This window comes from Phyllostomus discolor, chromosome X (genome assembly GCF_004126475.2).
Source record: "Phyllostomus discolor isolate MPI-MPIP mPhyDis1 chromosome X, mPhyDis1.pri.v3, whole genome shotgun sequence".
NCBI classification, from domain to species: domain Eukaryota; kingdom Metazoa; phylum Chordata; class Mammalia; order Chiroptera; family Phyllostomidae; genus Phyllostomus; species Phyllostomus discolor.
In genome coordinates, this window is record NC_050198.1 from 9,341,483 (window position 1) to 9,369,220 (window position 27,738).

The following is a 27,738-nucleotide window of genomic DNA, read 5'->3' on the forward strand; positions in this document are numbered from 1 at the left end:
AGCAAATTAATGTACATTCCAGTTTCTTTATGAAAAACAACTAAAACCAACATTTTTAAAAGATTAAAGTAAAACGAGCAAAACATACCATGTTAATAGAAAACATGACTAAATCATTAAATGAGACAAAGGGGCACTTAATCATATGGAATATTATCTGTGATGAAAATGTAATCACTGTGAATCTTACTGTATCAAGTAACAAACCATCAAAACAAATGGAAAAAGCACAAAGAAAACAACAGGTGTCATAAAAGAGACTCATCTCTCAACACATAGCATATAGGTATGAAAAAGTCAGATCACTGAAGCTCTTAATAAGATAAAAATAGATATGTCAAACTACACCACAATTTCAAGTTCTCATGAAACAAAAATTGTCCAATTTCATTCAAAATCATAATTGCAGTATATTTAAAGATGATGATGAAATAATGTGTCAAGTTTGGCTACAAGGAAAATTCACTGCCTTAGGAAGTTTTTATGAAAAGAAATGAAAGTATCTGTTGAACATTCAACTGAAGGAGTGAGAAAAAAACTATAAAATAGTTGAGAAATGATGTAATTAGTAAGGATATATAGACAGAAAATAAGAAATTGGAAAAAAGAAAAATACAGCTACTAATTCTAAGAGTTAGTTATTTGTAGAAAAAAGTATTAATGGGTGAAAGCTTTTATAGACAGAATAAGACGTCAGAATGGGGAATTACAAGTGATAAAGAGAAAATTTTAAAAATTATAAAACTGTTCTTTGTTCATCTCTGAAAAAAATATTTTAAAGCCCTGGATGATTATTAAAAAATAAACAGCCTAAATAAATCCTAGAGGAGATAGAAAAATATATGTATACATGGGCTAATTACAATATAAGAAATTAAGAAAGTTGAAGAAGAATGCCCCTGAAAGTTTCATAGGTGGGATTCTTTCAAATCTTGAAGGAAGAGATTTTTCTTTTTAATTCCAATTTAGTATAAACTCTCCAGATTGTATAGAGAAGGAAACTAAGTTTTTTAAGCCAATATCACAGATACATCTTTTAAAGCACCAAAAACTCTACAGACACATGGTGTATCTAAACAAAGCAAGGTTTAACATTAGGTAGTTTTTCTGAATGTGGTAAACATAATTAACCGTTAGGGAGCAAAATCCTCATCTCAGCAGGTTTTTAAACAGACACTTAACAAAATTCACCATCTATTAATGGCTAAAAAATAAAAATCCTTAGTAAAAGTAGAAATAGCTGGTTACTTCCTAACAGTATAACACTTAGAAGCATTCCTATTAAAGGACAAGACAAGCAATCCTACTATCTCCTAACGCTGGTACTATTAAATAGTCTGTAAATGTGGGTCAGTTCAATTAAATAAGAGGGAAAATAAAAAGTATAAATATTAGAAAGGTATCCCCCCCCCCATACTGTTACGTACCTTGCGGGGGAGGGAGGGTAGTGGTGTATAAAATAAGCAGAAATGAAATATAAACAGAAGCAAAAATAAGTAAAGAGCCCGGTTACCGAATCACTGTTCAAAAGGCAACATTTTGGCGGGTGGGCAGAGCAACGAGGCTGGCGGGAAGGGTGGCGCTCAAAACTTGAAGGGGCTGTCCGTGGGTATGAGCTTGGATATGCGCATGCGTTGGGTACCAGGATGCCCAGAATCCCCCGCGTCTAACGCCTCAATTACTTACGCGCGCGCGGTTCTCTGGCATTCGCGCCAATCTTCGGAGCTCGAGCTTGCTTCTGGAGCTTGCGCTCGTATCCTCAGCTTTTCTGTTCCGCAGCCTTGCGATTCTACGCGCTGCCCAGTAGCGGAGTCCTCTTCCGAGCCTTCAGCCATGGCCTCAAACAACATTATCTACATCGCCACAGAAAACTCGGAGGTGCCTACCGAGTTTGTGGAACTGCAGGGGATCCACCTGGAGACCATCCCTCTGGAATCTGTCCCTGTGGGGACTGTTCCTATGGAGGATATCCCGGTGGAGGACATGCCGGTGGAGACTTTCGCTATGGGGACTGTTCCTGTGGAGGACATCCCAGTGGAGACTTTCGCTGTGGGGAATGTTCCGGTGGAGGACATCCCTGTGGAGACTTTCGCTATGGGGACTGTTCCTGTGGAGGACATCCCTTTGGAGACTTTCGCTATGGGGACTGTTCCTGTGGAGCATATCCCTCTGCAGACCACCCCCATGGAGCCGGTGACGATGGAAACCTTTGCATACGAGGATATTGGTGGCAGTTGGGTGCAGGGTGTCGACCACAGTTCGTCTCTGATTGCGCTGCACCCGCTCTTCATTAGCCAAAGCCAAGGGGACCACAATGAAGAAATGGTGATGGTACAGACCCAGGAGGAGGTGGTGGGCTACTGCGAGTCAGGCAGCCTGCCCGGTCACAACTTCCAGGAGCAGCAAATGGTCGCCTCGAGGGAGGAAGACATCTACTTCCAGCAGGTCCTGGCCTCCCTGGAAGCCTCCGCGTCGTCATCGACCCAGAGCCACACTAAGAAGCGCAACCGCAGCAAAAAGCCCAGCATCAAGCCCAGCATCGGTAAGCAGAGCTCCTGCAGCAGCGCGGCCGCGGCAGGGACAGCAGCGGCAGCCGGGATGGCCGCGATGGCTGCGAGGACCGCGGCTGGGGCGGCGCCTGCGGCTGGGACAGTGGCAGGGTCAGGGACCGCGGCGGCGGCGGCGGCGGGAGGCTGCAGGAAGTGGGAGCAGAAGGAGGTGTTTATCAAAACCCTGGAGGGCGAGTTTTCCGTCACCATGTGGTCCCCACGCAATGAAGGAGAACAGGAAACTGAAGGACCCGTTGTGGAGAACTCACCACCTGATTATTCAGAGTACCTGACGGGAAAGAAACTTCCTCCTGAAGGAATACCTGGCATAGACCTGTCAGATCCCAAACAGCTGGCAGAATTTACTAAAACGAGGCCAAAAAAACCCAAAGATGATGTTCCGAGAACAGTAGCTTGCCTTTATACAGGCTGCGGAAAGATGTTCAAAGATATTGCATCTATGAGAAAGCATCTGAACACCCACGGCCCAAAAGCCCACATATGTGCAGAATGTGGCAAAGGTTTTGTTGAGAGTTCAAAACTGAAACGGCATCACCTGGTGCATTCTGGAGAGAAGCCCTTTCAGTGCACATTTGAAGGCTGCGGAAAACGCTTTTCCCTGGATTTCAATTTGCGTACACATGTACGAATCCATACCGGCGACAAGCCTTATGTGTGCCCCTTTGAAGGTTGTGATAAGAAGTTTGCTCAGTCAACTAACCTGAAATCTCATATCTTCACGCATGCTAAGAACAAAGATAGTCAGTAAAAAGGAGAGAAAACCCTTTTATGATTCCTAAGGGTCATGTTTTGGTAAATCAGTAAAAAATAATTTTAAAGGTTCTTTAAAAGGTTAAAAATACATAAGATTACATTGTTAAAATGTTATGTTTTGATAGAGTAGTAAAAAAGGTTTAAAAATGTATATATGAGTACATTGTTAAGATGCTTTATCTTGTTCTGTAATAATTATTTGAAAAATATGGTTTTTTGGTAAAGTTTGATCCTAACAGGAGGATAATTCATGAACCTCACATCAAAAGACTTTTTAATACGACTAACTGTACTAAAAATGGGACTTTTCAGATTCAATTTTACCTGTTTATACATGTTTAAAGTTCTGTGTTTTCCAAATAGTTATGTTTATATTTTTAGAATTATGTTTAATAATTAATTCTATGTGTGGGGGGGTTTTGGAGGTTTATAACTTTGCTGTAGATTTTAAGAGAATGAAGTTATATGCTTACACTTTAGAAAAGGTTAAATAAGTTTTTGATATCTTAATTTTGGTTGTATTCTTTGATATTAACACATTTTGCATAAATGTCTTTTAGCTGCATTGAGTTATATATGTAGTAGTGAATATTAGGTGTGATTTAATAGTGTTAGTAAATTTAAACCTATTTTAGTTATTTTATTCCCCCAAACACTGCCAAGTAGTGTTATTTAATGTAATTTTTTTGCCCCTTTGTTTAGAGAGTGGTGCTCATTTATAGTTGTATTGTTTATATACTGACTTTTTTAACACTTGATGTGTACACTTTATATAATAGAAAAGGCAAACATAAAATACCTGTTCAAAAAAATAAAAAAAAATTGCCTGTAAAAATACTGTAGCTACAAAATAGAGAAAAAGGGGGAGGTTGCCACTGGCATCTGGGGAGTAGAAGCCAAAGATGCTGCTAAACATCCTGCAATGCATGAGTCCGTCATCTACAACAAGGAATTATCTGCCCCAAAATGCCAATAGAGAGAAACCCTGCTGTGAGTAATGTGAAAGTTGTAGTGGATTTCTTTGATGTACTTATAAACATTAGTGGATAGAAGTTGTTTAAATAAAGGAAATGTTTGTTTTCAACCACTCTGGTTGCTTCTTAGCCATCATGGGGAAATTGGGAATCTACAGGGGGTGGTCTAGTAGGTCTGGTACCAGCTGCGTCCCTGTCAAGACATAGAAGTTTGACCAGAGAGTCCAGGAATCACTGCTGCTGTGTGCTACCCTGACTCTTGTTTTGATGAGAGAGTTAGTGAGGATGCAAGCATCTAGGCAGTCCTGGTGGACTGTTTCATCCTGGTAGGGATGGGGGGAGCTGAATTTAGAACATGGTAATGGTGACAGATCTAATCAGTGAGGATGGATTATTTTGTGGAATTGTGTTGGGACTAGCAACTTGGTGGGGGGGGTGGGGAGTGGCAGGGTTATACCCATATTCCAAAATTAGTGTCATTAGCATAAATTCCAGTGTGCCAAAGAATTAGTGTGGTTTTTTGTGTGAGTGTTTTGTTTTAATTTTGTTTTTTAAATGAAGCTATGAAAGCAGTATAAGAAAACAGCTTATTTTCTATAATCTTGAACTGGAAAAGACTTGATACAAAGGAACACTTTGAACACACCAAAATTTAAAATGTCTGAATAGACAAGACTATAAACCAAGGCAAACAACACACTGGAGGAAATGATTAAATAACTCTTACAAAAGACCAAATTCCTCAATGTATATATTGCAAATAACAATATTTGCAAAGTAGTAAAACAAAACAAAATCAACCCAGTCAAAAATGTAAATAGAGAAGGGATAGAAATAGTTCTCTAGGAAATAGAAATAGCCTTTTAATAGAAATATACATGAAAATTGTACAAGTTCACTCATAATTAAAGAAATAGAAATTAAGACATTTTACTTTTCACATAGCAGATGTCAAAGTATGAAATTAAGGGAGCATCCATCCAGTGTTGGTTTAGAAAGAAGGTGGGAAAATATGCCAATTATGAGAACATAAATTAATACAAACTCATTGGAGGTCAGTTTTAATACAAATATTTTTTTATATACCAATTCCTTTTCTATGTAATTTTTCATACCCTTACAGATGCATATTTAATTAGATGCATAATAATATGAACAAAGCTATTTCTTGTAGCATTGTGTGCTACAACAAAGTTAACACAGCCTAAACAGTCATTAGTAGGGAAATGAATTTTAAGTCAATATATTTTTTAAAAATGGGTTACTCTGTTGTGGATATAAGAAATGGGATGAAAAAGCAAAATATACTTTCTGATGGCTTGATACATTTGGTGTTTTTAAAAAATAACTTAGAGAACAGAAAAGATGATTTACCTATATGTCCTGGACTAGATTTGCTCTGGATATTTTTGGAATTTAACAACTTAAAACACCCAAAAAGGGGAAGGGTTACATCCTTACAATGTGAATATGGTATGTGGAACATCTATTAGCTAAGTATCTGGCTATTGTAATAGCTAAAAATAACATGCTTAAACTCTCATAAATGTAAGTAGCTCAGTGCTATATGATAATTCTATGATTTGGGGACTCGGGCCTTTTCTGTCTAGTTAGCTCTGCCATTCCCAACATGCAGCTTCTATGTTGTGGACTCAGGTTTAGTTCCCGCATTCTAGCCAGTAGGACAGGAATATTCCCACCACTTCCACTCACATTCTTTTGTTCAAAACAGTCGTATGGCCCTGGCTGGCATAGCTCAGTGGATTGAGCGCGGGCTGTGAACCAAAGTGTCGCAGGTTCGATTCCCAGTCAGGGTACATGTCTGGGTTGCAGGCCATGACCCCCAGCAACCGCACGTTGATGTTTCTCTCTCTCTCTTTCTCCCTCCCTTCCCTCTCTAAAAAAATTAATAAATAAAATCTTTAAAAAAAACCAGTCATATGACTCTTCCTGAGAGTCTGGGAAATGTCTTTAGGTTACATTTCTCTCACTATAGAACATTGGCTCTCAACCACTGATGCTCTCACCCTCCTGGGAGTGTATGGAATGTGGGGAGTGGGAGCTATTCTTTGGTTGTCTGACAGGAGAGCACTAATGATATTTAATGGATGGAGCCAGGAATGCTAAGTATCCTGTAATGTAAGGGACAGACTTACACAACTAAGAATTGCACTGCTCATGGTATTAGTAGTGCCCCCACCCTTCCCCGTAGCAAAAACTAATATAAGAAGGGAAGGCTAGGTATGCAGGGAGGGGTTATATAGTGGTATGCTGGTATATGTTTTAACACCTGGCCCTGAAGGTGGGGGGGTAGGTAGCTCTGATATGTAGCATTTGCTGGTTTCTGTCTTGTAAATATGTGGTCCCACCATGGCCAATTTCAAGGTGCAAGCTTGGAGTCCCTGAAAGAACTGGGAAGGGATGCACACAGTTGGCTATGGCATGCTGGTAGAAGCAGGCTCCAGCACACCACTCTATGTACGATGGAGGTAGTTGTAGTCTGTGACATGATGTTAGATACATACTCTATTCAGCCCACCAATAGTATTCTCCATAATAGTTTAATTCTTAAAACGATTTCTTTTTTCAAACACCATTTGGATTTCCATGCCCCAGTTCAGCAAGAATGTTTATTTCATCTTAGCTTTTATTTGAATAGCTCTGATATTCCTTTCAAAGATCACAGGTATGTTTATATTAATTATGTATACATTTTCTGAAAAGAGGATATAGTAAATAGAAGACATTAATTCTATTTGTGATATATACATATATCAGGTATATATGATAGAATATAGATTTTATTATTGTTATATTACCACAAGGTATTAACATGCTTATTTTACATTTTAATATCTGAAATGAAAGAGGCCTCTAACTGAACATCTGTCTGCTGTACTAATGAGTAAATCTATGTGCCTCACAGCTTCTTCTGGTTACTTTCCTAATTTATAAGAATGCCCAGGTGTTATGAGATCCAAATACCTATGTCATTCCTACCCCTGGTTGAGCTTATTCTTTTTTTTTCTCTTTTCAGGTATCTGGCATAATTTTGTCCTTGCACTCCTGGGTATTTTAGCTCTTGTCCTCCTCCCTGTGATTCTCCTCCCCTTTTACTACACTGGAGTTGGGGTGCTTATCACTGAAGTTGCTGAGGTAAATGATGGATTACTTAGGCATTCTTTTATCAGATTTTGTGATGTAACACGTAGCATTTTATGTGAGGGACTTTTATTCAAGTTCTCATAGATAGAATGCTCAGTTTCTCCTGAAGAAATTATTGGCAGCCCTTTCAAATGAAATAGTTTGGTGAAATACACTGTCTTTTTAAAAAGACTAAAAAGTGTTTCTGTTCTTAGTTACAAAACTAGTATCAACATTTTCTACCTGTAGTTTGTTGATAAAATGCATCATTTACTATTACTGTTTATTTTTTATAACTCTGCTTTTGAGTCAGATATCTTTACTCATAAGAAGCAAGAAAGATGAAACCTAAGCTAGCCAGCCAGGACATTTCATGGGAGCTTATGTTTTCAACTCTGTATTTCACTCCCTTAGTCAATAACTACTCCGATGGCATCAAGTTTTCTATTCAGATTTGGGGAAGAGAAAAATTAACTTTGTGAGCAAGTGGCTCACATATTCATATGCCGACAGTATCACCTGCATATTTGGGACTGTATCTAAATAAGGCCTTGCCTTACAGTTTTATCCACTGAAGATACAGGAAAATGAAGGCCTTCTGATAACTACTTTCACAAAAAATTTAATAGCAGTTTATTTTAAAAAGCTATCATTTCAGTCTTATCAGCTGGCAAGTGGGTTTTTGTTTTCTCAGTTGCGAAAACATTCAAGATCTTGGAGAAGTAGTAAAAGTAACTAATTGTTGGGTTTTGTTTTAATTTTATGAGATTATATATCTTGGATTCAAAGCTAGATTATTTTCTGTATTACTCAAAATATTTACTTAACTCAGTGTCTTTAATTATTTGCTGAAATTAATCATTGCGTGCTTACACACATTATCTGATTTGTTTTTGCCCTCTTTCCAAGGACTCACCTGCAATTGGACCCAGAGGTCTTTTTGTGGGAGACCTTGTTACCCATCTACAGGATTGTCCTGTTACTAATGTTCAAGATTGGAATGAATGTCTAGATACCATTGCCTATGAACCCCAAATTGGCTACTGCATAAGTGCATCAACTTTACAGCAGTTAAGCTTCCCAGTTAGAGGTATGTATATTTCCCTCAGTGTAATACTTCAAGCAGCAATTTGGTGAACTTTGTCATTCACCAATCTTAGATTATGTGTACAGATTTATTTTATTCTAATTTCTTTAAAACAAATGAGAAAAGTGTCCCTGGCTGGTGTGGCTCAGCAGGTTGAGCACTGGCCTGCAAATCAGGGAGTCACCGGTTCAACTCCCAGTCAGGACATGTTCGAGGGGCAACCACACATTGATGTTTCTCTCCCTCTCTTTCTCCCTCCCTTCCCCCTTCTCTAAAAATAAATAGATAAAATCTTTTTTAAAAGTAAAATAAATCAGAAAAGTAACAGTGGGCCCAAACTAGTAAATATTCTTGGTAAATCAGGTACTAGTATGTATGTTACCTTTATTATACACTATTGTGGAACTCCTAATTTTATAACATCATATTTGAGTTTTAGGACTCTTGTATCTAATTACTTATGAATTTAATAAAAGACAACAACAACTTGTGTACTCTGTGGGGCAGGGGGTGGGCACCATAGAGACCTACTGCCACTGTGAGAACGCTCCAGCCATGCCTCCATGCCCTGCACCCCTCCCCTACGTGCTTCCTCCTAATGCTGCCCTGGCCTTTGACCCCAGGTGCACAGCTGCTGCTGCTGTTTGTTTGGCCATAGCAGCGGTTGTGGCAACAAACAGGCCTAAAGCAGGGTAAGTCAGGACCCGCATGCCAAGCACCTTTACATAGTGGAAGCAAAGACCTTGAATTGTTGCACCACTTTGTTATGTGCCAGGTGAATGGAAAAACTGTGAAAATGCAGGTGCAAGTTGCCTCTCCTGCCTGGCCTTCTGGACCCAGTGTCAAGGAGCTAAATCACGTGGATGTTGCTGAGTTTCAGTGGTGGTTATTCAGAAAGGTGAATGTACTAAGCTTGTAGAATCGTGTGTGTGTGTGTGTGTGTGTTTTAAGCCAACATACTGTACAGATTTTTTATTAAGTTTCTTTAAGTATACATGTAACTCATGATCCCTTTGCAAACCATTTTCAGTGGCAATCTGTCGTCCCCTTCAAGCTTTTATTGATGAAATCTGAATGGTTTCCTTTGAGACGAAAATAGAGCTGAGGAAAATCAAATTGCTGGATTATTTTTGGCTCCTGAGTTTTATTAGTGAAAGCATCATCCAAAGCATGGTTTTTGAGCTGTCCACAACTTATGGAAAGTGGCCATGTGGCAGTATTGATGTTCCTCTGATCTGAAGGTCACAATTGACTTACTAATAATGTTATTGGTCTGTAACTTGGAGCAGATTTAAAAACAAAACCCCCACACCTCTGGAGGTTACCTTCATGGCCACTCCTGGATTTTGTTTCTGTTAATACTTCTCTCATTGCAAGAGGGTTACCGTGATGCAAGCAGTGGCACTTTGACATGTGCCTGCATAAGATAACATTTATGCCATAATCTCAGGTGTGTGTTGATATTTGTCGAATCAGTTATTATTGTTCAAGGGATACTTCTGTCTGTTTCTCACGGGTGAAAGGCTTCATTAGTTATGTTAATATTAAGTCAGAGTCCATGTAAAAGATCTTTAAGATTCAAAATCTGTGTTTGAGTCCATATTTAAGATTTGATGTCTCCCATGGAAAACGTGGGCATGGAAAGTTCCACAAGGCTTTTCCTGACTGTTCTATTAACTCATAGAAAGATTCTGGCTATATCTGCCACCTGGGGCAAGAGGACTAGATGAGCTTTTCTGGGTCCAGGCATTGGGGGCCAAGGGAACTTTGTAGCTTCGCTACAGAGCCCTAACTGATAGCAGTTCCAGTTCTGCTTCTAGTTAGTCCTTTTAGAGACTCGTTGTACACCCTCTGCCTTTGCAGAGGTTGAACCTCTGCTATATGAAGAGTGGGATTAACTTGACCTAGAAACCAAAGAATGAAGTAGGCAGGGCTGAGTCAGAGCTGATATAGACTGTGCTACCATCAGTGCCATCCTGTTAAAAATGTTAAAAATTAAACATTTTTACTATCACCCTTGGACATAAGCAACCATAGGACTAGGCTCCCCTAAGATAGGTACATGTATGTTCTTTGCCATCAATTTGTTTAAACTTTGATACTTTCTAAATAAACTTTTTTAAAAATTGTGTTAAGTCAGCATTTAAGCTCAATCATAACCAATTAAATTCCAATAATTAAATGCCCTTGTGCTATATGGATGATGGCATGTCCAAAGCTATTTGGGGTCGTTATTTTATGTGGCAGACATTCAGTGGAGTTAATCTTGTCTTCCAGAAATAGCCCCTGAAGTCAGGTCTGTTGTTCCATGTAGCAGGTGGCAGGGTGAAGCAAGTTTATCCTCAGAAGCTGCCAGATTTGAGTTCTTTCAGCTCTGAAAGACCAGTCTCCCAACTCTTTATATAAAATGATGGGATACCAAATTGTTAGAAGTGTTGGAAAACACAAATTATGCTCATAAACTGTATCTTTAAGTCAAGAAATGCCCTGGATACTTGTCCACACTTACGGGGGTTAGGAAATATTATTAACAATCAAAAATAACCTTACTGAAGTGCTGTGTGCAGCAATGATAAAGTAGTAAGAACTGATTTTTAAAGTTTTTTTAAACATAATTTTGCATGTATAACCATTTTTTAGAACTTTGTATTATTAAAATTTTTCAAATTTATGTAAAAGTCAAGAGAATAGTGTAAGTGAATTCATGCATCCTTCTTCCAACTTCAGCAATTATCAACATGTTTCCAATTTTTTTCATCCAATCACTTCACTTTGGGGGGGGTGGTATTTAAAGTACATCCCAGGTATCCTATCATTTCATCCATAAATTTCAGCATGTCTTTAACAGATGGTGACTTTTTAAACATGACCACAGTACTGTTATCAAACCTAACAAAAGTAACAATAATTCCTAATATCCCATTGGTTTTCCCTGTTATGTTTTTCTCCTTGGTTTATGTCACTTGGATGGTATGTCTTTTAAGTGTCTTTTAATTTGTAACAATTCTTGGCCTTTTTTTTTTTTTTTTTTGAGATATCATTTGTTTGTTGAAGAAAACGGAATCATTTATTTGTTTTGTTGTATTTCCCATATTCTGGATTTGTCTAATTATATCTTATCCTTGTGATGTCATTAATATGTTCAGATGTCCCCCAAATTTCTTATAAACAGTGATTAGGTCTATAGGCTTTATTATACTCAGGATCCATTTGAGGGGGGTGGCAAAAATACACCTGGGTAGCACTCAGTACTTCCTATCACATCATGTTAGAAGGCAGTGTCCAATTGTCTCCTTCATGGTGACATTGATTAAGTGGGCTAACCTGATTTTTTTTAAGGTTGAAATACTTGTAAAATTTTTCCTCTTCTCCAGAGCCACTTACCATCTTCCAAAACTTTTCAGTTGGCAGAAGGTTGGTATGTAACCTACACTGTGCTCTTCTCTAAGAGAAATATTTTATTATTTCATACTTTTTAATGTGACTCAGTAGAGTTCTAAAATAAAATATTTTTAGACCTAACTTTTCTTAAATTGATAAACAGAAATATCAAGTTTATTTCTCACACAATAACAAGGTATTTAACTTTTTTTGAAAATTCTGTGTGTCATTAGATACTTAATCTTGTCAGGACATTCACAGCCATGGCTTTATGTTTGGGTTGGAAAAAGTCACCATAGGAAGAAGCCATTACCCGGAGGTAGAAAATCTGTGGAAGCCTAGAGGCCAAATCCAGTCTTGGCAGATGTACTTGGTTTGGCTTGCACTGTATTTTTAAAATTTTTAAGTGGCTGCTAATATTTAAAATTCAAGAGGGTTCAAATGAAAGTCTAGCTTTCTGATTTCTCTTGAAATAAAATGTATGAACTGTCAGATCTGGGCCCCAAGTTGAGTGGCCTGGATGCTAACTCCTTAGAATACGGTATATGTTTTTTAATTCATTACAGTCTCTACCACTTTCTGCTTTTCCACACACTATCCACTTCATTTATTTTGTTGGTATTTGCTTGACCCTTTTAAGCATTTGTGTTACCATATGCTGTATTAACAGTAATCGCAAATTCTTGACTTTCATTCTATATTGTATACAATCCTCCAAGAAACATTAGTGATCAAGCATCAGGTATAATTTTGTTTGTTTGATTGTTTGTTTAGAGAGGAGTAGGGGGAGAGAAAGAGAGGGAGATACCAACATGAGAGAGAAGCATTGACTGGTTGCCTTATGTATGCACCCTGACTAGGAATGGAACAGGTGATCTTTTGGTTTGCAGGACAACACTCAACGAACTGAGGCACACCAGCCAGGGCATGATGTAATTTTTTTATTTATTTATTTTTAGAGAGGGAAGGGAGGGAGATAGAGAGAGAGAGAGAGACATCAGTGTGCGGTTGCTGGGGGTTATGGCCTGCAACCCAGGCATGTACCCTGGCTGGGAATCGAACCTGGGACACTTTGGTTCCCAGCCCATTCTCATTCCACTGAGCTACACCAGCCAGAGCATGATGTAATTTTTAAAAAATAATTACTAATACAAAGGCAAGTAATACAGAATGTCATTTAAGTGTTCAATGCATATCGAATTATCTACCCTGTATAAGATGCTGAGAAACCTTCAAGGAGCTTCTAGTCAAAGAAACAGACCATGGCTACATTATTATAGCACAAGGTTAGATGTAAAGTAATGACTAGAAACACTGGGAGTGGTGGGAGCAATGGCAATCAGTCTTAACTGAGAAAATGGGGGCAAAATTCATAGCAGTCACCCTTTGAGTTGATCCTAACAGTGAATTTAATTTCAGGAGGCCAAGATAGAAATGAACCTCGGCACCATGACTAGAAGATGTTCAAAGACCTGCTAGTAATTTGGTTCAGCAACAGAATAGTATGAGATAAGATGATAAAAAATGAAAGTCTTTAAGTTTTAGGCTATGAAATTTAGACTTTATTTGGGAGCAGTGCAGAGTCTTCAGAAATGTTAGATTAGAGGAGTTACGTTCTTATAGTTCTACATTGGCTGGTTAATTTCCAGCATTCAGTATGTAGGACAGGTTTGCATGTGCCAGCTTGGTGGTGAGTAAACAAGACTCATTAGGGCTTTTTGCAGATGGTTCAGGTGAGGAGTTGGAGTCTGTACTCAAGTGGAAACAGATAAGGAGAAAAATGAGGAGGAGGTAAATATTGGTGGGAATTGGCAACTGACCAAAGAGAACACTGAGGGGTTTAGCTGGGATTGATTTTTGAAAAAAATTCTAAACAGCCCTGGCTGGTGCAGCTCATTGGATTGAGTGCCGGCCTGTGGACCAAAAGGTCGCCAGTTCAATTCCCAGTCAGGGCACATGCCTGGATTGCGGGCCAAGTCGCCAACTGGTGGTGCGCAAGAGGCAACCAACCACACATTGATGTTTCTCCTTCCCTTCTCTAAAAATAAATAAAATCTTGGAAGAAATAAAATAAATTCTAAACAGCTTTTTACCTTACGCTTTATCATTCAGCTGATGAGTGACCGTGGGCACAGGTTTGTCACTGACACTAGGTATTCCAGTTTGCTTTTGCATTTTAAAAATGATTTGTCACCCCAAAATTTAAGTATCTTCAGTTACGCTAAGAAAACAAAACTACCCATACAGCCAACTATTGCACAGGAGAAATAGATGCATTGGTTAGTTTGCTTTACCTGTTTAGTTTTCCACTTCATGTTGGCCAGGGAGGGAGAGCAGTGGTGGTGAGGCAGCATCCAGTGCAGCCAATACAAGGTGTCTTCCTTGAATAACCTAGTTTAAAAAAAAAACTTTACAAACAAACAAAAAGTGCTTATAAAATCACATTGCATATCAACTAACATTTTCATGCTAGTGTTTCTGAAGACACTCTTGTAATAGGGAAGCCTTTTTTTTTTTTTTACTGAAAAATGTACTTTTTTTTTTTTGTACTTCTTTTTTGTAATGCTGTGGCAACTTTGTTCTTGAGCCTGTCTTCCTCAGCACATCTGAGTATGGTAGTATGGATATAAGATTTTAAATTTAACCAGTCCTTTCCATATATCAATTTATGCTTTACAAGTTTGATGTGCTAAAAGCAGGAAGTCTTCCAAACTAAAGACATGGAAATCATTTTTTTGCCATCTGCATCAGTGATTTAGCTTCCTTATTCTGTCCCAGGTATCAGTGAAGCAGTCTGCCAACGAACTTGTAAAAAATAAATTAATACTAAGAATAAACAGTTGTTTCTGTTGTCTTCCAAAAAATGGTAACTGGGTTATTGGTATGCAGGCAAATGTATACACATATCTGGGGTCAAATTGGGCTGCCCTGGTTTGGAGAGGAAAGCTCCAAGGTAAGATTGGAGTTGAGATAGGTGTTCGATATGATAAGTATTTCCTTAGGAATGAGAGTCTCTCGGGTATCCTTTGGCCTACTCTGTTTGCTAACACCACAGCACAGGAGTTCAGTAGTGATATTGGATCGGTGGCATTAGGGCAGCTAATAGTGGCTCATTAAATACTTGTGCTTGACCAGCTGGAATTATTACAAAACCCACTGAGACCCTGGAGCTCCAGCTTTATGAGTGGGTAAGTTTATCTGAAGACGGCTAACCTAGGGTAAGTGCTGCTTCTTGATTTCAAATTGAACATATATCTTTTTGTAATGCAAAATCAAACTACAGTGAGTAGCCATTAAGCTGAACTCTGAGTTATCCAGTTTCTAAATTCGTATGCATTTTACTTACTGTTTTTCTCTGGAAAGCAAAATTTTCTTACAATATACTTCTATGTAACAGATTCTCATAAACTTTCTCTTCAGCATACAAACGGCTAGATGGTTCAACAGAATGCTGTAACAATCAAAGCCTCACAGATGTGTGCTTTTCCTACAGAAATAATTTTAATAAGCGTTTGGTAAGTTGTCCTTAAAGCTGTCTTGCTTGTCTGATATAATTATAAATGAGCAGAAAGAGCTAAAATGGAATATATAAAAACTTCTTCCTTTTGCTTTGTATCATTTTACTAAAATCTCTACATTTCACATTGTCACTTTTCATCTGAGATTCTTTAAAATTTTATAGTGGTAATATCTTATTTGGACAAAGTAGAATACTTGAATCTAAATTTATAGTACATGCATATAAATGGCATTTATTTTACATGAACTTCTTTCCTAATACGCTGGGTGACATGAATGATATGGAAGGACTGTAATTTGGTGTTTTTAATCAATCATTTTTAGTACTGACTAATTAATATTTGTTCATAGCATACATGCCTACCTGCCCGGAAAGCAGTTGAAGCCACCCAAGTTTGTAGAACCAATAAAGATTGCAAAAAAAGCTCAAGTTCAAGTTTCTGCATAATACCTTCTTTGGAAACTCACACTCGCTTAATAAAAGTGAAACACCCTCCTCAAATTGATATGTTATACGTAGGACATCCACTGCACCTGCACTACACAGGTGAGTATTTTGGTGGTAGACCCTCAGAAAATCATTAAGATGTCATAAATTCTCAGAGGTAGAAGCTCAGTACAAATTAGTTTTGCATTAGTTTTATTGATTATAAATTTGATCAGTTTTCAAAGCCCTGTTAATTTGTACTTTTTTAATTTTTTTGACTTTTCAGTTACAGTTGATGTACAATAGTATATTAGTTTTGGGTGTTCCTAATTTATTCTTAAGCATTAAATAAAATTTAGGCAGTAGAAAAATAATCTGGATTTATAAAACAAGATGGAGTTGAATCCCCTGTCTGCCTTTGAAGAACAATATATTTTTCATTCTCCACCATTTATGCCCAAATCACAGAGCTGATCTCTCTGATATTCTGTGCAATTTTATTAAATTTATCCAAGCTCCCAAATCCGTGACAAAAGCAGCATACCCCAGAGAATGCTAGGAATCATAGGGATATGACAATAAAGTAATTTGTGTGTGACACATGAATTTTATGTAAACGTAATTTCAAAACTGGGCCAGCATAAGTATTTGAACAAGTAGCAACATGATTGGGCTAAATATGCAGCTTTTCCATGTGGCTGAAGATCATACAGTCTTAACTCATTTTGTGTAAGATTTTTTTTAAAGATTTTATTTATTAATTTTTACAGAGAGGGAAAAGAGGGAGAAAGAAACATCAGTGTGTAGTTGTCTCCCATGCACTCCCCACTGGGGACCTGCCCCACAACCCAGGCACGTGCCCTGACTGGGAATCAAACCAGCGACCCCCTGGCTCTCAGTCCACTGAGCCATACCAGCCAGGGCTTGTATAAGATTTTTATGTTCTTCTTTAAATAACGTACTGAAATATAATTCAGCTACCACATAATTCATGCTTTTAAAGTATACAGTTCAATAGTTTTTAATATTTCAGAGTTGTACAGCCATCAGCAAAATCTAGTTCTAGAATATTTTCACCTCAAAAAGAAACCCCATTCCTATTAAGCAATCATTCCTCATTTCTCCATGACAACCCCCAGCCTTTGACAACCACTAGTCTACTCTGTTTCTATAAATTTGCCTGTTTGTCACATTTCACATAAATGGAATATTTTGTGACCAGCTTCTTTCACTTAGCATAATGTTTTCAACGTTTGTGTTGTAGCCTGTTCTGGTACATCATTTTTATGGGTGAATAATATTGCATTGTATGGGCAAAGCACATTTTCTTTATTGTCAGTTGGTTTTATGTTACTCTTTGAAGGACTCGCATTGCTTCATAGTCATATCCTGAGTTACAGCCTGGGTCATGCTTATTGGATGAGTTTTATACTAAGTGACTCTAGAATATAAATATTAAATACATCCTGAACAAATGAGAAAAGGTCCCCTTTTAGGGTAATTCAAAAGAGTGTACTGTGGGTTCTACTTAATTACAAGTATGTTTTTGAATATTTTGAACAACACAGGATTATGGAATCCACAGAGTGGAAGAGGCCTTAAAAATTCTCTAGTCTTAATCCTTGTTTTAGCAATGAAGAAAAAAATGAAACCAGAAAGGTTAAGTGGCATAATAGTTGTAGTGAATGTGATTTTTAGGTTTATACCTCTTTGGAAGGTTAAGGACTCTTGATGTAAATTCTATATTTATTAAGTCAGTCTCTGTATTTGGTATTAGTATGTGGCATATAGTCGATTTTTATCTTATCCTTACCTCGAAATATAAGTACACCCTAGGACATGAATTTCTGTATTCCACTGCTTTTATTAGATGTTGTTAGAAAAATTGATTGTTTTTATATGCGGGGCATAACCTGCCGCATATGTTTGGGAAGGACTTTCTCAACCAATTTAATAGGCTAGCCCAATTTTTGACTGTATGGTAAAATTCATAATGCTATTATTGTTTATGAATAATATACACTATTCCTTTTCTTTTTTAGTGAGCATCACCAGTTTCATTCCACGTTTTAACTTTCTAAGCATAGATCTACCTGTGGTTGTGGAGACATTTGTCAAGTATCCTTTCTGGTGTGAAACTGTTTTAAAAGTTTTATTTGGAATTTGATCGGTCTTACCTTGAATAGAGCATATATATACCTTGCAAGTATCAATTAATTACTAACAACCAAAAGATGCACTTTAAAGTTGAAAAAGATCAGATTGTACCTAGGAGGGAGGAAGTCAGAGGAAAGAGATTCATCAGGGAGGGAGAAAGGTTAAGGGTATGGAAGGGAAGGAACACAGAATACGAATTAAGAATTGAATTATAAAGGATAAAAACTCCAGTTTCTAGTGAGGTGATGAATTCTGCCTCTTCTGAGCCTTAAGCGCCGAGCAAATGGAAGAATGCATACGGGAGAGCAGACTGGTTTCTACTACTAAAATAACAATTCAGAGGACAAAATCTCTCGTGTTCCTTTAGTATATTATATGTTTGCATATACAAGATGAAATTTTTTTAAAAACTGATAATTATGTAGAATTTGAATAAACTGAACAGTTTGGAGAGTTTCTTTTTGCCACTTTTAAATCTTTTTAATTTCCGCAGTGATTTGCAAAAAAAGAAAGAAATGGAAAACAAATGAGCAGTTACCAAAAAATATGTACAATCAGTATTGTATCTTGTAGATTGTAGCTACGTCTCAGAGATTTGCATTATAACCTTACAGATGATAGTAAAGTTATGTTTACACTGTAACTTTATAAATGATGGTAAAAAAGAGGTCATGGGGCCAAAATGCCTTATATAAGGATCAAAAAGTAATTCTCTTTTATTTCTTTTTTAAAAGATTTTATTTATTTATTTTTAGATAGAGGGGAAAGGAAGGAGAGAACCATGAATCGGTTGCCTCTCACACATGCCCCAACTGGGCATGTGCTCTGAATAGGAATCGAACTGATGACCTGTCACTTTGTGGGATGCCACTCAACCAACTGAGCCATACTGATCAGGGCTCTTTTATTTTTTATTCCTTCCACATTCCTTTCCTTGTTGTATCATTAAAGACTTAAAAAGACTGCCCTGGCTGGTGTCGCTCAGTGGATTGAGTGACAGCCTGTGAACCAAAGGGTCACCGGTTTGATTCCCAGTCAGGGCACATGCCTGGGTTGCGGGCCAGGTCCCTGGTTGGGGGCGTGCTAGAGGCAACCACATATTGATGTTTCTCTCCCTCTCTTTCTCCTTCCGTTCCCCTCTCTCTAAAAATAAATAAATGAAATGTAAAAAAAAAAAGAATTAAAAAGACAGTCTCTCTAAGAGTCCATTATAGATTACCTTAGTTTACAAATGGTTGGCCTTTTTTTTTCTAGTCAGGGGTTTTGAACTTTGAAATAATATGTCATTTGTTTTAAATAGTAGATATCTAAGGAGGAATGGCCTATACTGGTGGGCATAGATATCATCTGACTCCTGGAAATGTGGTTTCCACTCAGACCTCGCTGTTGGCTCCTTAATTGATTTTAACCAGGTACCTAATTTCTCTCTCAGGAGCTCTGGCTATTGTTAATGCAGTGCCCTGCTTTGCTTTGGACGGACAGTGGATTTTAAACTCTTTCCTTGATGCTACCCTGACCTCAGTGATTGGAGACAATGATGTGAAAGACCTGATAGGATTTTTCATCTTGCTGGGTGGCAGTGTACTTTTGGCTGCCAACGTGACCCTGGGACTCTGGATGGTTACAGCACGGTAATATTTGTGCTCATCTGACAGAATCTCCGAGTTACAACATGCAATATTGAAAACCATTATTTGGTATGAAATATAGAATATTCCCTTAAAATTACATTTTAGCCAACAACTTGTAAGCTCCTCCTATATCCAGAGTATCCCAACTCTGATGGGAATAAACAGAAGAAATGCAAGGTATAGTTCTTGACTACATTTTAGTTTTAAAGACTGAACTTACAATGCTCATGAACTTACAACTGCAGAAGCTCGTGGAACAATTTCTAAACAAGTGCAGATTCTTATTAAACCATTTTGTGTGACTACAAATCATGTCGCAATAATTTAAAGGAGAATTGAATTAGGTGGAATTAATTGGGGGAACTTCTTGAAAAAGCATCATTAATCCAGATTTGAAGGAGACCAGACTTTGGCCAAGTGGTAGGGTGAGCATTTTCTTGGCCTATATCTCTTGCCCTTTGTCTTGTTTGAAAAGCATTCTTAAACTTAATGGTGTATTGTTTTGTACTCTTGATAATTGAGGTTCAATTATAATTAAATTAACAAAACTCTATCAAAGAATCTCTTACAGGAAAGGGAAAATCTTTGTCAAATGATACCAAATAAGGGAACAAAGTAGGAAATAGAGCCCACAATATCTTGAGACATTTTTATGCCCCACAAGAGTTACCTCTTTGAGAATGTGTTTCCCATTCCCTTGAAGTAGCACTTAGCCTTGACATTTATAATGAGCTGCAGGAAGTGTCTCCTACTTGCAGCCTGTGGGCTGAGGCAGTTAGGGGTTAACCTCAGAACTGAGCTAGGTCTTCCAATGGATCACAAGACACATCACAGGACCTCTGTGATCCTGGTGACCATTGTCTACAGAGCTTTGAAGTTTGGAACCCTTCCAGGGTAGATATTTTCTCATGCTGCTGGGGCTATCTGGGCCCTAGCTCCTGGGTTCCTGTCTTCAAGAAGCAACTACCTTAAGCTCAGCTGTGCTCAGTCCTCACCAGCAGCTGCCCATGTTTCTCTGCGTTGGGTAATAAAACATCTAGTCCTGGCTTTCCACCTTTCTCCTAAGCTACCTCAGTGGGTCCACAGAAGACTTGGTAGTACAATGAGAATGGCTATACATGAACGCAAACGTGAATTGGCCAGAGCCTGGGAACCAACTCTCGTGCCTGAAAAACTCAATATATAATTCCCAGGGAGATGCAGCCCTAGGAGATCTGGAAAGTCAGCAGGCCACTGTAGTCTTAGAAGTGTATAGGCATGCTTTGATGACAAACGTGTGCTTCTCATACACAAGAACACCAACAGTCATGTAGCCAACTTCTTCACTAAGTGAAGTCTTCCATGGGGTTCACCTTTTGCAGATCAGTGAGTTGCTATTTAGGCACTAAAACTTTTTAATCATTTGTAATTAACAAACTTTTTAGATTGTATTACACATTTGCCTGACTTCTTAAACAAATTATGTATTGAGTATGATTTTAATTAATTAATGACTCGAGGCGGTCATTTATTACCACTACTAAAACCATACACATAATTGGTTTATCCCAGGAAAAGGGCATTTGTTCTATTTGTAGGCAGACAGTCATTCAGGATCAAAGTGTGTTAGCAGGATAGTGTTCAGGCCTGTTCAGGTAGAACTTGGGGAATACCATGAAATACTTGCGTAATGAATTCAATGACATGAACTGAGTAGTTTATTAATGAAAATGTTGTATATGTGCAGGTCAGTTTTTTAAAAACTGAGAAAAATTTAGCAGAGAAAATCCTTCCCATTAATTTTCTTTTCTGGGTGGAAAAAAAAACCCAAACACTTTTTTTTTTGTAGCTCCATAGGTTCAAGATTTTGGGAACCATTTCTATTAGGGTATTGAACAGATCAGCCCCATTTGTGTATAAATGTCCTCATCATGTAAGAAAAGAAGGAAATGTTACGTGTTATCTCTTCAGCTTGATTGTGGGCACTTCTAGAGCAAGGACCATGTCATCCTCATCTTTGCATCCCTGACACAGTGCATGAGACATCATAAATACTTAATAAATGCGGTTGAATGGATGATGATTAGTGTTATTTATGGATTAGGAAAGCATGTATCTATTTAAGTAAGCTATAAAAAACTATTAAATATTTACTATATATGTTAACATAAAAAATAACTCAGAAGGTCTGTGTGTCCCTGGTATATTATCATCTTTATGAAAATAACCCATTTTGGTTTCTGTTGAACGATTAGAAAAATGAAAAAAAATGGATTACCTTGAGAATTTGAAGAAGGCGTTCTTTCTGTATTGTCACTTTGTTCAACAAAATTTTATTTTCAGTGTTCCTGCTCTGCATTGTTTACATTTTTGAGGATTTTTAAAAATCACCTACAGTCTGTAAAGAATGTATATATTCTCTTCAGCATCTCAGTTTTGAAAGACATACAGTTGAACTCGACCTTTTGATAATCAGTCTTGTAGGTCATTGTCTGTTCTAACAGTAAATTGTAAACATGTGCGTCATGGATATGTGGCTCCCAGTCATCAGTTTGTCCTATGGTATTTATTGAATGTCCATGTACTAATGGTGCACAGAGATTTTTTTCTCTAAATCTTTCGACTGTTCTGTAATTCATTCTTAAGGTTTAACTTGAAAATACCAGAGTTGCTGGCATATTATGTATAGCAATAAAAATAAATAAATGAGTACCAGCATTCTATGTTTTATCATCATCTATGTGTTGTCTTTTTAAAAAATAATTGTATTTTCTATGAAATTGTTCCCTTTACATAACATGATTTTAGTTGTTTTTAAATTCTTGATTCTAAAAACAGCCTTCAGTTTCCACTCAGGCAGTCCATATGTCAAAGTTGTTGCAGGCTATGGAAAGAAATCTTAAGTAGAAATCCTGTGTTCTTACTCCTGTTTTCGAAATGGCATGTTTGTGGATGAAGGGAAGGGGCTATCATTTCCTTTTATTAGTGTCTGACAGAAGTCTTTAAGATTTTATTTATTTATTTTTAGAGAGGGCGGGGAGAAACATCAATGTGTAGTTGCCTCTAGAACTCCCCACTGGGGACCTGACCTGCAACTCAGGCATGCGTCTGGACTGGGAATCGAACTGATGACCCTTTGGTTTGAAGGCTGGCACTCAATCAACTGAGCAAACCAGCCAGGGACAGAAATCTTTAAGTAAGTCTGTTTATAGGAATTGGTGAAAGAAAAGTGTTTCAACAGTAACATTTGAATCTTCTTGACCTTTTGCCCTAGTGCTTCCTCCCTTGTTCATAGAGTATACCTGTCTCCCATGAGCAAATGTGCACACCTGCACACATTCTTTCTAGGTTACTAAGGGCCAGATAAAATAAGCTGGAAATGTAGCCCAGTTCCTGGTTGGCTAGCCTCATTGCACTCCTGCGCCTTGCCACTGATCCCATTGCACTGCAGTTAAGAGCCACAAGACTAGGTGACTGACTATCTAAATCACCTTTTTTTATTAGCAGCTTTATTAAGATATAATTAAATACCACAATGTTCACCTGTTTAAAGTGCAATTCACTGTAAACCATTTTTCCTTTAATGACTCATCAAGCAGTAATATACCTATGTTTTCATATAATCAAAGCTTTAAATGAACATGTGATAAGAGATGGGGAAGAAAAATGTTTCCGTGATGTCACGGCTATTTCAACTCTAAAGTGGTTTTAAGGATTGGAATAGAGTGGAATAACAAATTTACCTTTAAGGTAAAATATGTGATATACTGTCTTTGAGACAATAAGCCTTTTTAGTCCATACATTTGCAAACTACTGTTACTGTGTTTAGGCCACACTAATTTGAATAATCCATTGTATATTTTATCAGACCACAACAAATGAATTCTAAAAAGAATGCCTTTATTTCAGAACCTAATGCTGCAACAGATTCTATTCAGTGTGGAGGCAGAAAAAAAATGCCTGAAGGAAGTTGCAGTTCTGATTGCCAAGCAGATTATATTGTTTGTGTGATTTAATTTCCCATTAAAGAGACAGAAAAACACTCTTATATCTTAGTTTTATTTAGCTAAAGATTGATGGATAGTCAATAATTGTCCCTGCTTATCAACTGTTTCTCAGGTTTACCTACTAAAGGGTTTCTGACACTGTAGAGGAGGGATAACCCAGGAGGATCTAAGAGTAGAGCCCTGTAATTGGCTGTACATCCCATAAAATTGAAGTCTCACTTTATTTCATGTGAATTTTGTATGCCATTCATCAGGCTTTTTAAAGCCAGTTCTCTTAAAGATACCAAACTCTAAATTGTAAAAGCATTAGACGCTAAGAGTATTAAGATCCTCTTCATGTCTAAAACACATTGGTAGAAAGTAGTGTATAGCATTTGGTTCATAGACTAGTGACAGTCTATGATGGTGTTTTTGTTTATTATTGAAATGAGAAAAATTAAGCTAATGTAGCTTATCTCTAATTACAATTTAAAAAGTATTCTGTTTTGCTATAAGGTTGCCTGCTGCCCTTTATCAAAGAGCTCTCCTGTATTTGGAGTACGGAATGACGTACTTCATTTCACTTAGCACTTCCAGATTGCTCTCCAGAATGGCTGTCTATAACTGACACTTACTGGCAAGGCACGAGGGTGCCATGTTTTCCCACACCCTTACCTCTACCTAAATTATCTGACTTTCATGTCCTGACAGATCCATTTGGTGAAAAATAGAATTTCTTTTTAATTTGCATTTCTCTGAATATTAATCAAATTGCACATCCATATACTTATTTAGCCATTTGGATTTTTTATTCTGCCAATTGCTCATTGATATCTTTGCCCTGGTTTTCCATTGAGTGTTCTAAATTGTTCTTATTGATTGGTAGGAATTTTCTTGTATATTCTACACTAGGGGTTGACATACTACAGTCTGCAGGCCAAAGCCTGCTCACCACCTATTTTTGTAAATAAGATTTTATTGGAACACAGTCACATCCATTCATCTATGTCACAGGTGGCAAACACAAGGCCCACAGGCCTAATCCGGCCCTCCACCTTGTTTTATCTGCCCGGCAGCAGCGCCAAGCTCTCATTTAACTGCTAAGGGGTAGTTACATTTATATAGTCCTAAAATTACATTTGTCCCTGTGAAGGCAACCTCAAGGCTGACGTGGCCCACAGTGAAAATGAGTTTGACACCCCTGACCTATAATCATCAAAGACATCGAGTGAAAAAAGTCACCCTAACCCTGATCTATGTTATCTGTGGCTGCTTTCATTCTACAACAGCAGAGCGCGCAGTTGCAACAGAGAACATGCGGCCCGCCTAAAACCTAAAATATTTACTAATTGTTGACAGAACAGCCCATATTCTAAATGTCTATCTCTTGTCCATTTAAAATGTTGCATGTCATTTTTCCAAGTCCATCTCCCATCTACAAATTGTATTTATTGAGGTCCTTCGTTGAACAAGGATATTTAGTTTGATGTAGTCCGATCTATTTATTTCTTGATTCTTTGTGTTTTGTGAGTCTTAGTAAAAAAAAGTCCTATCCTGTCCCAGAATCATAATAGTCTATGCTTTTTTCTATTTGCTTTAGAATTGTACCTTCACAATTAAATTTTTAATTGTAGACTACAGGTGGGGCAAAAGTAGGTTTATATTTGTTTGTATGTAAAATAATACAATAATTAATAATGCTAGAATAAACTGGCACGCACACTTGCAACTATAAACCTACTTTTTGCCCACCCTGTATATGGTAAGAGGCAGGAAATTCGGGTTTATTTTTTGTGTGTAGAGTAAGCATGTTCTTCATATGATGCCTGGAATGCTCTAGTTATGTACTGAAGTCACTTATTTTCAGATTTATTTTTCTGTGTAATCAAGTTCACATGGTACCTGGAATGCTCCAGTTATTATGTACTTAAGTTACTTATTTTCATAATGCAGAATTATGACAAATATTTGCCCTGACATGTCAGTCAGGTCCAACTGGTGTTGGATCTTGCCTCCTTTTGGTATGCTTTCTTGGCTTCCCGTACCTTAAAATAAGGTTTTTAACGTGTTTATTTTAATTTGCATTTTTTTAGTTAGAAAAGAAACTAAACCTTTTTTAATGTGTTCTTTTGTAGATTTTTTTATCAGCATCCTTTGCCCATACTCCACTGTAGTAATAATCATCTTCATACTACTCTTCATCATCCAGGACTCACAATTTTACAAAGGGTTTCCAAACATATTTGTCCATACCATAGCTTCTTTTAGAGCTCCCTGGCTTTCACATTTTATTCCTAGTGTTATTTTCTTCCCTTTCAACCATTTTGTTCCCATCTCTAATAGTTTCTGATTTTCTTTCTAGGCTTTGTGTATCACCAGAAATCTACAGTGGGAGGTAGCACTTTGCAATTTATGGAATGTTAACTTCTCCAGTTCAGGGCATTCCTTTTCTGTTACAGAAATACCTAGGAAAAAGAGGTTGGTAATCAGGAGTTTGCTTGGGAAATATAGAACTGAAACAGAAGGCTATAGATAATGTGATGTTTTGGCTTTTATAGGAAAACAATTCTTACTGGAAAACATATATACTTTTATTATAGAAAACATGTTAAAACAAATTGTAGATAAACCGGTACCTGCTTTCTAAACTTGACAATTATTACAGGCTTTTTCAATGTTATTAACATTCCAATGACTATGGTATTGCACTGTTAAATTTGCCAAATTTGAACAACCCCTATTTCAAATTTTGCAATACTATAAACAAAGCTATAAGGGATATTTGTATAGCTAAATCTTTTTATTTATCTGACATTTTTGGATAATTCTAGAAACACTTGATAATCCTAAAGGAAAAATTGCTATATTGAAATGGTAAAGTTTTATTGTATATATATTACCTCATTGTACCCATTTTTTCTGCTAACTGAGCATGCAAAAATGGCATCTCATTTAATTTGCATTCTTTGATTAGAAAAAAGGTTGGACATTTTTAAATGTATTGGCAATTGTTTTCTTTTTGTTTATCCCATCCTTTGGCCATTTTTCATAGCAGTGATTATTGTCTTCTTACTGCTTTTTACCATATGCTCAGTACTACCATTTGGTTTGTTATATGTGAATATATTAAAACTTTATTTAAATATAATCTTGCTCTGGCTGGTGTAGCTCAGGCTATGAACCAAAGGGTTGCTGGTTTGATTCCCAGTCAGAGCACATGCCTGGGTTACTGGCCAGGTCCCCAGTAGAGAGCACATGAAAAGCAACCACATGTTAATGTTTCTCTCCTTCTCTATCTCCTTCCCTTCCCTTCTCTCTCTAAATATATATATATATGTATAAAATCTTTATAAATAAATAAATAATAATCCTTTATGTCTTTATATATCATGGTCATGGTCTGTCAAACTTTGCCTTTGGTGATATATTTTTTAAAGATTTTATTTATTTTTTTAGAGGGAAGGGAGGAGAAAGAGAGGGAGAGATATCAACCAGTTGCCTCTCGTGTATCCCCAACTGAGGACCTGGCCTGCAACCTAGGCATGTGCCCTGACTGGGCATCAAACTGGTGACCTTCTGGTTTGCGGGACAACGCCCAACACACTGAGCCATGCCAATCAGAGCTGGTGATATGTTTTAAAAGTCTTCTCAAGATTTTATAAATATTCACAGTTTTATGATACGTTTATGATTTCATTTTTTCAAACATTCAAATCTTTAATCTACATGCAATGTATTTTGATGTTAGTGCACAGTAGGGATATAACCTTGTGTTTTGTTATCCCCAAATGATTAACCCAGTCGTGGTATTTCATACCAGCCAGGAAAAGGCATAAATTTACATCCTTTGGAGAGAATAGATATTAAATGAACTTTCTCTCATTTGATAAATTATCCTCATTTATGTGAGGCAACTATTTACTTTTTCAATTCAGTAATACAATGAATTGACAATATATCTTGTGTTTAAATTGAATAGAGTGCTTAAATTATTTTTTTTCTTTTAGGTGTTTCTATTTTTATCAAAATAATATTTTCTCATTCCTAAACAAGACAGATTAGCAATGTGGATTTTATCCTTAATATATATCATTATCTATAGGTACTATTTTCAGCAACTTCTTAATTA

At 37.2% G+C, this 27,738-nt stretch overlaps 2 protein-coding genes across 2 annotated transcripts in view; both read left to right on the plus strand.

Moving 5' to 3' along the window:
- Nucleotides 1–22,352, plus strand: part of MBTPS2 (membrane bound transcription factor peptidase, site 2) — a 43,772-nt gene extending 21,420 nt beyond the window's left edge. Inside the window, exons 6-11 of the mRNA XM_028522414.2 lie at nucleotides 7,335–7,453; nucleotides 8,351–8,531; nucleotides 15,330–15,424; nucleotides 15,780–15,975; nucleotides 17,898–17,973; nucleotides 19,425–22,352. Of these exons, the coding sequence (XP_028378215.1) occupies nucleotides 7,335–7,453; nucleotides 8,351–8,531; nucleotides 15,330–15,424; nucleotides 15,780–15,975; nucleotides 17,898–17,973; nucleotides 19,425–19,647 (890 nt within the window). The 3' untranslated portion in view covers nucleotides 19,648–22,352. The remainder of the gene's footprint in view (nucleotides 1–7,334; nucleotides 7,454–8,350; nucleotides 8,532–15,329; nucleotides 15,425–15,779; nucleotides 15,976–17,897; nucleotides 17,974–19,424) is intronic.
- On the plus strand, nucleotides 879–5,375 carry YY2 (YY2 transcription factor). The gene has a single exon (XM_036016993.1). It carries the CDS (start codon nucleotides 1,612–1,614, stop codon nucleotides 3,316–3,318), a length of 1,707 nt encoding a protein of 568 aa, XP_035872886.1. The 5' UTR covers nucleotides 879–1,611; the 3' UTR covers nucleotides 3,319–5,375.
- Nucleotides 22,353–27,738: the final 5,386 nt, after the last annotated feature.

Bases quoted from the DNA above. Each gene is read 5' to 3' on its own strand.
- YY2 (XM_036016993.1), top strand. From the start codon at position 1,612: ATGAGCTTGGATATGCGCATGCGTTGGGTACCAGGATGCCCAGAATCC.